This window comes from Cuculus canorus, chromosome 2 (genome assembly GCF_017976375.1).
Source record: "Cuculus canorus isolate bCucCan1 chromosome 2, bCucCan1.pri, whole genome shotgun sequence".
Classification (NCBI taxonomy): Eukaryota; Metazoa; Chordata; class Aves; order Cuculiformes; family Cuculidae; genus Cuculus; species Cuculus canorus.
The window spans coordinates 108200537-108212624 of record NC_071402.1 but is presented as its reverse complement, the minus strand read 5'-3'; the positions used below and the strand labels follow the sequence as shown (position 1 = coordinate 108212624).

Here is a 12088-nt window from a genome sequence, read left to right as displayed (position 1 = left end):
CTTTGAACCTTTCTCTCCTCCTGGATGGAGTTCATTTTTCCCTCATTTTTAGCCTAGCCACCCTAGGTTTAATTTCAAAAGTGGATGCCCTCCGTGTTTTTTTGGCTATGCTTGTTTGCCATATACAAATATATTTGAGGGAAAACAATGATAAAAATGAAAAATTATGTAGTAAAAAAGAAGTTTATGGTGTGAAACCTACATGGTGTTCTGAGAGGTTTTTACATGCTTATTTATTTGCAGAGAGATTTAAGTGCATATTTACGTGCCTAAGCTTTCTTCTTGTGGCTTAGAAGACTCCTGACTTTGGCCTGTTCTGCATGCCTGCTTTGGAAAGAGCAGCCTGTGGTGCTCAGTAGCACTGCTCCTCAGAACACACATCCCACCTATCCCAACCCTTGCCTTTTAGAAATGCTTAGGATTTTCAGGTGCCTGTTCTCTTCAGCTTACGTTTGAGATAGGTGCGACATCCCAGCCCAGCTGGAGCTAGATATGAGCTTCCTCTGGCGGCTTTGTAGTCCTCTTTCCAGTCAGTTATTTGTTGCCTTGTTTTCACTGTGTTTTGTTTTTCATTTTGTTGTTTTACCTTTCCATCTGTTAATGTAACAATCCTTTTATAGATTTTCTTCTCTATGCAGTGCAGTCTGGCAGGTAGGAACACATACTTCTGTAAATGAATAGAACTATACACAATACCAATACAATACAAATAATTTTCCAGGGATAAAGACAAGCAGATAGCAAAGATACTTCACGTTTGTATTTTTTCAAGAACATCCAAGTTTCTTGTTAATATATGTAAATAAATAAACAAACATAATTTAGAGCGTACATATATGTACAGATGAATAGGAGAAGAGTGCCTTTACTGGAAGCTCCCTCAAGTATAATGGCACTTGGATGAACAAGTCATCTGCCACTGCAGTGTGATTTGAAACACCAGATATATTCTGGGTGATCATACGAAAATAAAATACCATTTTTTGATAAGCCCGTGACTTCCGTGGTGCTGTGTGGTTCATGATACAAATTCATTTAGTGTGCATAAGCAAAAAGACATTAAAATTTTGCAGTCTTGTATTTCTAATTTCTTTCTGAGTCCCAGTGCAGCAACAGGTGCCTGTTGTTCAAAGGGCTTCAGCACAGTGTGAACTTTAAGTATCAGCAAAACTAATACTTAGTTAACTTGCCTATCCACTTCACTGAAAACAGGGTGCTTTAAAAACACTAGTGAAAAAAAAAAGTCTGATTTTTTTGCCAAGACTATCAGAATATAGCAAGTGTTTGACGCTGATAGAAGATGAACTGGTAGATGCCCATGTCCATAAGGGTTCAACATTTCAAAACTCAGTGGTAGGGTGCAGTTCTCCATTATTTTATGGAAGGGCAGCTACAGTGTGTAGAACTTGATTGATATGTGAGCTACATACAGCTAAACGCTGCCTCCTGGGCTTTCTCACTTTCAGATCTCACAATTACACTGTAAAATGCAGAAGATAATTATGAAACCAAAACTCCTCATACGTCATCAAGACAACAGCAGTTTTCATGGCCCTTCCCTGAAATTTCATCAGTCTGAAATCAAGCTTGTTATCTTCTCCATGTTTTGTGATGATTGCGTTTGCTTTCTCTGAACCAGATAACATCTGCCTTCCCCCAGCCCTTTCTGGGGTGCTTTCCCTTCCCACCCCACCGCTAACTTAGGTCACGCTTATCATTCATGCCTTCTCTGTCAGGGGCTGTGGGAAGTGCGCTGGGCTGGAGACTGCCTTGTGCACCCCAACATGTTGGCTACTCTAGAGGGGCTGTGCTGCTGGGATGGGCAAGATGAGTTCAAGGTTTGCTCAAGACTGGCTTTCAGAGACTGTGTGATGGCTAGCAGGTCAAGCGGCAGGCAGCGGCTGGTGCACTTCTCATTAGTAATGTCACCCTCTGCCTCCAGTCTTCCCACCATGACGACTTGCTTCCCTGGCCTCCCACCACTTACTAAACTGGCTTCTTTCTGTCACTCCTGACGTACTGTCTGCTCAGTCTGGCCTGATTGGGGTTTGGATTGGGTTTTTTTGTTGCTGGTTGCTTCTTCACCAAAACTCATTGCAGGGGCTAGATTTTAATGCTGGCAGATTTTGAGGGATTTGAGAGGGATAAGGGCATTAACAAGTGCAATTTCCCTGGTCCTGTCCAAACCACAATGCCATGAATAGGGGATTTTTATGCTTTCATGTGGATCCCACACTGCTAGAAGAAACCAGATAGATAAGAAGCTCTCTAACCTTACAGCTTGAACTATGACTGTGATAGCTACAGCCAAGCTATTCTAGGCAGCTTCAAACCCCAAATGTGGGGCTCTTGCTGTAGAGATGATGTATGAGTTGATCTCTGCAACTATTCCTGGCTTTGTCTTTTGGCAGAATGAAGGACATACAGGTCTAGCATGCTGGAGATTCTGTTATATTAACATTTACTCTCTTGACTAGTGGAGAGAAGGAACTAATCGCATTTTACATCCAGTGACTGCTTGAAACGTCTCTTCCCTGAAGCTGGCAATACCTGGAATGTTAGAATGTCTTTTCTTTGAGGGTCAGAAAGGAAAATAACATTAGTGACTTATCATCTAAGAAATGTCATCTGACTTGTATCCACAAGATTGATGCTAGCTGTAGTCTCCACAAGAAGTGGACTGCTACATCGGATCGTTTTTCTAAGCTGGCTCAGAAATACAAGGAAGACAGAAGATTTGTCTTTGATCTCTCTGTCTGGTATTTCCTTTACGCTAGTCTTGGCAATAAGGGAAACTGTGCTGCTTAGGAAACTTTCTCTGTTCAGCAAGATATCTTAAAAAGCCTGACAAAAGCGATGTGCTAATGTCTGAAATGCTGAAACTGTTCTTTTTCTTGGGTGAAGAACTGATCCATGTTTGAGAGCTATTTTGAGTATTGTGATACTAGTTATGGAAATATGTTTGGATAATGCTATTTATGTATAGCATCGTTCCTGTTAATCTGTTATGTTTTCATGTCTCATTGTCATCAAATGCCTGATAATTTCTCACCAATACAAAAAAACCCCGATGTGTATAAATCGGCTGTGTTCAAACTCCTCCTCCAGAAAAGCTGTGGGCTTAATCAACATTAGCCTGTGAAACGGAGATGAAGGACTATTACGAGTACTTCTTTGTGGGAACACGGTGACAAAACATAGCCCCATCCACCTGCTTTTTCTCATCTGTGCCTGTAATTTTTGTGAGTGTTTGCTGAGGCTGTGTATGCTTATGGAAACAGAGAAATCTTCATTAGCACAACCTTGGGAGGCTGCCCTGTCCCAATTCCCACTCAAAGAAGTCTGTCTGCTGCACTGGCTCAGGACCTCCATGGCTTTGTCTGAGGCTTGGAAGCCTGCAAGGATGGAAAACTCAGAGCCTCTTTGGGCACCTGTTCCAGTGCTGCCACCACCTCCTTGTTGCAATCTTTTCCTGATGACCACCTTCAACATCTGTGTGGGTTGTATGGTGTCAAGTTCCCTTTGCTGTCTCATAAATGATGCTGTTTGAACAGTGTCACTGGGGGGCAGAGGTATTTTATGTGTCTTTCACCTGCCTCATAAAGATGAGTATCTTGAGGTTGCATATTTGTATCTGACACTAACTCCTAGATTTTCACCCACTTTTAACTGCCTTTTATTTTTTTTTAAAGATTGATTTAACAATTTGTATCTACGAAAGGTTTTGACGTTTTTAAGCAAAGGTTATGAAAGTAGTTTGTGAAGAATGGAGGAAAACTCACTACTTGTCCAACCAAACCAAACCAAGACAAGCCAAAGCCAGACAAAGCAAACATATTACCTTTAAAAAAAATCCCGTCTGCCTTTCCGCATTTGCTAGTTATTAAATTCCAAAATTTAACATAGACATAGCCCTCACTGAGGAGAAATGTTTTTGCGTTTTCCACTGAGAAACTGGTTTTCATTGAAATAGGAGACTGGAAATTCACATAGTGTATATAAGTGTTATAATTTGCTCTCATTTTCTTCTTAAGGCAGACACTTAAGGAAAGGATGTATTTCCCTGCCATATGTGCTATAAAAATAGAGAAGAGAACAGCAGGGGATTGCTTTCTGTGTTCCCAGAAGAACCCATGACTGCACACGCCCTTCCCTCTTTCACACAACGTATCTTGTGAGCACAGCAGGGATGACTTGTATTTAACAGGAATATATGCTAGTTGTCCCATTTTTTGTGAAAAAGTTAATAAGCTCAACATATGCAACTATTCCATGTGAAGCATTAGAGTGTTTGGCAGGGCCAGGATCATAATGAGTAAGACAAACCACATGAGATGTGATGGAAGTCCCTGCTAGTCCAAGGGATGAAGTGTTTCATGCAAACCTTTGTGCACCTTTGGTGGCCCAGCACTAGATAAGCTCAGCGTCTTGAATTGAGGGTTGGCAGAGTAAGAGTTATTTCAGAGTGGAATCTGATATCCTTTGGATCCAACACATGGCTACTCAAATTCCACTTGAAAGCTTTAAATCCCTTGCGAAAAATAGACGGAAAGCATGAAATTGAGGACGCATTCCATATTTGTTTGACAGATGAAATATGATCAGTGAGGCCACCATGCAATGTGTTTAATAAGATAAGTACAAGAGAAAATAATACAACTTCCAATAATAAAAAGATCTTTCTCTAATTGCTTTGTAGGTGGTCTTTGAGGCTTTGCACAATCTGGAGCCTCGTGGATATGTTGTCGGATGGATCATTGCCATCAGTTTGCTGGTGGGAATTCTCATCTTCCTGTTGCTGGCTGTACTCTTATGGAAGGTAAGGTAGCAGAAGCAACATAAACACCAAGGCTAATCTCAAGAAAAAAGCTTAAATTTATCCTTGCATTTAACATCCATTTGCTTTAGAAACTAAATAATTGGTCACTCCATTATAGAATCTGTCAGCCAGCAAAAATATTTTCATATCCACACATTTGTGAAGGACAGGGAGAGACTCTCAAAGAAGTAGTGGAAGAGCGGTATTTTTTTTTTTTTTTTTAAGGCTTGGTTATTAGAAGTTGAAACCTCAGATACCATTTCAGGACAAAGGACAATCCCTCTTAGAAATCTGCTGTTATCTCACACTTAGATACTTGGTACATCTCCATAATTTTCTAATGACTGAGGCTGTTTTCAGTAGTTACCTGAAAATCAGGTCAGCTTTGCTGGATGAGCTAAAATATTGGGTGCATGCCTAGCAAAAAACAGTTGGTAGCTACTGTTTGCAAGAGGTAAAGGGCTTAGGAAGAGGAATATCCAGGGATAAATTCTTCAGATCCCTCAAAGAAAGAGTTCAGGATGAGTAAAATATATTACCAGAGCAAGAAGCACTGAGACCTGTTAAAAGTCAGCCTTCACACCATCTCTGATAAGATACAATTCTTGTACCCAGGCACTGTTACATGGTAAAACTGGGCTGAGGCTGACACTTCGCAGCAGCTGTCTGGTGTGGTAAATATGAAGAGTAAGGAGTTTCAAGTGTTTTCATTCCTCAGTTCCCTGTTACCAATCCATAAATTCAAAAGGCCATGGTCAAGGTCAGGGACTGTCTTTGAGAGAAGTAAATCTTAAATGCAGACATGGGAACAAGTCCAACTTTATTTTGCTTCCTGTGGCGGGGGTCCAGCAGCCTGATTTGCACTGTTTAGCAGCATGTTCACTGCAGGATCTGCTGACTGGCTGTGCTGGGACTGGAGGTCACAGCCTCAATGTGCTGCAGGAGGACATATCACTGCAGGTCACTGTAAAATGGATTTATGAATCTGGGCCAGAAACTGGCCATGCAATTCTTTTTATATATTATACAGATATGTGTATAACTGTGTTATAAATTATACATTTGCTTCATAGATTATATAAATTTTATATTGGTTATAGATTTCAAGTATTTTTATAGTCAATTTTTAAGCATATACTGGCCAGGTCAAAATTGACTGTGCTTTCCATATGGAAAAAAATGTTTGACCACAGTCTAGAATATCTTTTAACTTCTGTTTTTCTAGTATGTGGGAAATGCTTTTGCTTTCTGTGGTAGAAAGAGTAAGGAAAAAGAAGTCTATGCAATTCCAATGGCAAAGAAGCACATTGGAAGAAGCCCATCGTTTATGACCCAATGACAGTTTTGAAAGAGGAGTTGCTGCTGCTACTACCTATCCCACTGATTTCATATGGCTCATTTCCTGAAGGTAAAAAGATGCTAAATGAGCTGTGCAAGATCAGAAGAATTACACCTTTCACTGTGAATCTCTATAAGAATCTGAGGTTCAATTCTTGGTCTCTACTAGAATAAATACATTCCTTCTCTTCCTGGCTTGATCTTGACACTCAAGGTCCTATAAATTTTATAGGAATCATTCAAGTACACATGAAGAAGCTGCCGTTTCTTTGCATGAAAGCCTTGAGGGAAATAATGAGCGACAACAACAAATGACTATAATTAATTAAATAATTATAATTAACAACCAGGCTTACATAGCCTTGTCTGCATGCCGATGTTAAAGTGGTGAGGCAAAACAAGGTGAGATGCCTTGTGCAGAGTCCTGTGGCAGAGATGACAGTGAAAGCCAGGCCTTGTAGGCTACGCTCCAGTGCTTTATCCACTGAGTTGCATGATTACTAAAGGAACCAATAACTTATGGTTTTGTTTTGAAGAAAAGTGATTAAAAGTATGTAGCTGCTAGTATCAGCCAGTATTTTCATTTAAGTCTTAGTTTTGGACATAAATATACATAAGTAATACTTTGCACTCGCTAGTTGCTATATTTATTAAAGTTACTGGCAATATTGAAGTTGTCTGAGATAAAACTGACATGGGAAAGTTGCAGTCCTGCAGAGGAATCTTAATTGTCTGATTATAAATATTTGTTAGATAAAATTGGCCAAGTATATCCTACAGTCATTCCTAAATTTTGTGTGTGAAGAACTCCAAAAATCTTTTATTAGAAGTGTATTAGTCTTTAACTGTGGAATAACAGATTTGAGTTAGATGGAGTTCTGAACAACTTTGAATTGCTAGTGAGAGCTAGAAATTACCCAAATGTTAAGACTAGAACATAAAATAAATTATGTTTTCATTAAGAAATTAATTAAAGTTAAACTCTGGTCCTTGAAGGCTCCTGTTTACACAAAACAGAGCAGGAGCTGGAGTGAAGTCATTAAAAGGGAACTGAGCACTGACAGCAGCACAGGGCTTGCTGGCAGCGACTGTGCCTCAGCCCGATGTGGAAGGTACACTCTCACTGTGTGCACGACTATGCAGTGAGTGATGCAATACACCAACAAATCCTCAAACACACCAGGATTTTGCAAATGAAGTAAGAAGCTCCTTAAAGTTGCAGAAAAATGTTAGAATACGTATAAATATTTCACGTTACACACTCCTAGAATAAATGATGTTAAGTAGGGATGAGAACTCAGGGAAATTCTAGCCCCAAACCTCATTTTGAATCAGAATAGAGTTACTGCATGTGCAATGAGATGACAAAGGTAATTATTTCATAATTTGTAGATCTAAAATCGCATAGTTTAGGGTTTCATGTCAATGGAAGTGACATTAAATGCCTGGTTGTTTCACTTCAAATAAAAGCTTGCTTATTCACATGTAAGACCGCAGCCATGTTTATACACTCATAACAAGGTTTTTAGCATAAACTTGATCAGGTTTTGACTGGCTTTGCTTCTCTGTTTATTTTAGTATTTCACATAGACACCGTGTTTTCTCTGGTTTAAGTGTGTAAAAATTCAGAGAAGGAGAGCAGCTTTTCCTTGACTTCAATGAAATGCTGTGTGTAAGGTAGACTAGAAAGAGTGGCCTGATTTTTGCCCATTTTGTTGGGTAGCCCGTTTTTACCCTGACACTTGTAGCTATTCGTATCTTGTTCATCCACTCGGGATGCTCGTGTGCAGGCATCCATTGGGGTGTGCTCCCACTCTTGCTGGCTCTGCAGCACATCTAGCTCTCTCCACTTGCACCCTGCCTGTGGTCTCCCATGTGCAAGAGCAGAAGGGGCTCTTGTGCTGTTGCCCACAGCAATACATCTTGCTTTTTACTGTGGAGATTGGCTTGCACCTCTTAGGTGGCCTCCAGATGCTTGTGGAAACTGGAGAAAGAGAAGAGGTCGCTTTGCTTCAAGCCAGCTACCCATGTGCTAAACAAGCCTGTGGTTTCACAAGCACTGGCACCAGTTCAGGAGGGAAAGGTGGTCACGGCTGGATTATTTCTGGGAGTGCTGTCCCACACACACTTCCCTCAGCTGTCAGGACTGCAGCCATGCAAGGGGATAAGGTCCCCTCTGGGCATTGTGGATTTATGCACACACAAACCGTGAGAGAATTGGCATTCAGCATACAAATGGAAAACTGAAGTGTAATATATTATGACACAATAAATATTCTATTAATAATAGTAGTGCTTTTCAGTGCTGTGGATTGAAATTTCTACATTTGATCTGGCTTAAGTTGTGGAGTGAATTATTCAATCCATATCATTTTAGATAAAGTGCAGAGAAAGAAAAAAATTATTTGTACCTAGAGGGTATCAAAGAGGAGATGTGTATGCAAGTACTAGACTGGACATTTGGGCAGTGGAGTGATCTGTGGAGCCAGTTCTGGAAGCGGTTTGCAAAAAAAAGATTTCATATTCGTTGTAGTAGCATTATTTTGTTTCTTCGTGGCGTGGTTAACACAGGAGCTGGACTTTTATCTGAACTTATTTCTCGAGACATTAAGCTTCTTTGTGGACTGAGCTTGTCCCTGTGGTGTCCAAACTCTGACTTGTCTAAAATGGGGTTTCTAGCACTGGTTTATAGTGTTTGGATTTCTGGGGCAGAGAATTGTTCTCTTATGTATAAGATAATTTTCTGCTCTGAATTCTGGATTTTTGACAGGATTGCAGAGACAAGGACAAGCAGAATAGCACCCACAGAATTTTTGATTAGCCAGAGAGTTCCTGCTCTTCAGTACATGCTAGGCAACATTTTTGCCCTTTCTCTTAAAATGGGAATTTGAAGACTTTTGTTTTAGTTTTTAGGAGAAATATAGTGAAGACACTTCTGTCTGCTGAGCTGAGTTAGTACAGGCTTTGAAGTGGCTCTTTCCGACAGGGAGCATGAATCCGACCAAGAGCTGGACTTGCAAAATCCTCATTTAAGCAGAGGCTGCATGCATGGCTGCAGCTGTTTGCTAGCACTGCTTTAAGGGAAGAACTTTGAAATATAAAACTTTCTTTATGAAATATGAATTTCTCTCTTAAAAAGCCAGACAGAGCCAAGCAGGTTTTTCAAAAGTGAGTTTGGGTTTCTTGCTTGGAGAAGCCTTACGAGTTTTTTTCTTTGACAGTACAAGTGTCTTTGAAAGAGCACTTGTATTCCTCTACCTGTAGTAGTTACCATTGCCATTTCCTCACATATTGTTTCAGCATTCAGAAGATACCTGAAGCTAACCAAGGCTAGAGCTAACATGAAATTCAACTATGTAGCAACAAACACGGTTTTCCTGTTTTTTGAAAAGGAGATGCTTTCCCTTACTTAGGGCCTCAAACATGAAGTCTTTTTACCATGGGCCAAAACATACAGCTTGCCGTTTTCCAGCAGAAGGGAAAAAAACCCAAAAACGACAACCCTCTGTGCTTATTCTTTGCCAATGATTGCTCTGTATCCAATGTTACAAGCCCAATAACTTTTATCTACAACTCAGGTGGCAGAGGTTTACTATCATTTCCTGGCTGGTTCTTATGCTGATCTCCTTCCCTGGTGGCCAGGTTTTGGAGTAGTAGCTCTGCAGTGAAAAAAGACCTGCTTTTTTTTTCTTTCTTTCCCTACAGATGCATAGGCACATGCAGTTATGGCACAAAACCTCTTTGGATTTCAGTGTAGGGCAGAAGTCTCTCTCTCTCTCTCTCTCTCTCTCTCTCTCTCTGTGTGTGTGTGTCCGTGTGTGTATGTCCAAACATAAAACATTATTTACTATGGTGATGCTTTAAAATTAAGAATCACCATCTCTTCCTGGTTTAAAACTATATCTACGCTATTTTCTCACATTTTTTTTTAAGTTCCTGCTCAGCTTTTGTCCTCTCATTTTTCAGGCTTACTTCTTCTTCTTCTTAATTTCTTACTTCTAAAAATATCATCCTTACCTGCAGGAACTACATAACCTATACCTGTCCTGCCTATCAAAACTGCAAAAAAATAGTGACTTAATGTGTCTTCTCTTAAATTCCTCTTTCTGTAGTCCTCAAATCATTGCATTCTGTAGAGTTTTTTTGATAAGCTTTTCATTTTGTTGCTTTTGTTAAACATTAATTTTTTTCACACAGCTTTTAGGGTTGGTAGGCCTAGTACTGGGCTTTTTCAGTATTATGCAGTTATAAATAAATAATAAAAATGCAGTCGGGATAATTAGCTTCTGTGACCCAAACCGAAACCCATATGATTTCCCAAACGTGAATGGATTTTCATTATGAATAATGGCTAGGAAACCTCGAGAAAGTCGGGCAGTGGCAGTGCCTGATTGTATAAAGAATGACGATTTCACCAGACAGAAGTTAGTTGGATCATTTGAAGTCTGCTTATGTTCTTAAAGAACAGACAAAACTGTTTTATTATACTTCCTTTTCTTGGACCAAAGTGAGCATCATGAAATGCCTGTAGACTCTTGACTTCCCAAGATCAAAAGGTTTAGTATTCTGGCAACAGTGGCTGAAGTATTGTTTTTCTCCTACGGTGAGTTATTTGGTTGGTTTGCTGTGCATTTTCAATTCTGACTAGATGTTGGAGGAAGATTGTGTTTGGACATCTTTGTTCTTACACAAGTAAATAGTTAATACTGCTGCTGTAGACAAAAACTGCCTTTGCCAGTGAGTTTGCTGGCTACCACATAGTATTTGTTCACCGCCCTCAAAAGCAGGGTTGGCAGCATTTCAGGGATGGTGTGGTCCAGTACTTGTGAAATGCCTTTGTTATCTTTCTGGATAAAATGAGCTATGTAAATGTATAACAATAATGTTGTGGCTGAGCATTCTCTCTGGTCTCAGTGCCCTGCAAATGGCAGCTGTGCGTGCCAGGACACTTGGAGAAGATTACAGCCATTGTAGCTATGTTGCTCTCATCCTGGCACAGTGTGAACAGATTGAATCCGCTGGCAAAAGGGAGGTCGGGTTGTGGTTCAGAATGTCTTTCTGAAAAGAAGAAAGATAGGCATCATTTTCAGGAGCCCAAACCAGAAAGAGGAACATGTGTGTAGACTGAAAAATTGCAAATAAGTACTGAAAATTCCAAGGTTCCCCACTGGTGGAGCACAACATATGTGTTTATTGGAAGTTGTTAGCATCCCTCAGACCCAAATGCCAAGAGCAGAGAAAATGTGACTTGCATAGTCTGAATTCTCTCTATAAGTTTGGTGTCACAGTGGGAAGTGCTGTATTATAACTTATACCAGCCATAGCCATTTCCTCCTGGTTCAGCTAAACCCATGAATGTAATTTATTCTGGTAATTATGGACATAGAACAACTTTCATTCAAATATTTTTGGCAGGTCGAATATGTAAAAATACAATTGTAAAACTACTTTTTATTGATTCTAGAAATAGTGTTTAGTCTCTGGTTTTCACACAAAGACAGAAATATTTCAGTAGTTTTTCTTTTTTTTAATTTGTAGAGGAAGTGGAAAATATGGATTGAGATATGTATTAAATTAATTGCACTTACAAGAATGTTATATTAATTACTGATCTATTCCCTGCTGAGATTTAAGAAATCAGTATATAGTAATTTAACCAGACATATCTGCAGTAGACGTTGTTTTCTTCATAATTTTTGAGACTGATAATCAGAGATGAACTTTGGATGATGGCTGTGTTCGTTCTATGACTTCTTAAAAAATAAACTACTTAGTAATATTTTGCAATAGGAAAAAAATCTTTAAACTATTTGAAAAGTGTTTGTAAGTTTTATTGTTGCCTAAATCACTTTTTGATTACACATAAGTGTACTAGTAACATCTGTCATGCGAGTTACTGTGCACAGTTACCATCCTGGAAGAAGTTCATAG

General features: G+C 39.6%; 1 protein-coding gene across 1 annotated transcript in view; it reads left to right on the top strand.

Annotated features, from left to right (window-relative positions):
• Positions 1-12088, top strand: part of ITGA9 (integrin subunit alpha 9) — a 215866-nt gene that overhangs the window by 190770 nt on the left and 13008 nt on the right. The window contains exon 27 of the mRNA XM_054060077.1: positions 4700-4819. Coding sequence (XP_053916052.1) covers positions 4700-4819 — 120 coding nt within the window. The remainder of the gene's footprint in view (positions 1-4699; positions 4820-12088) is intronic.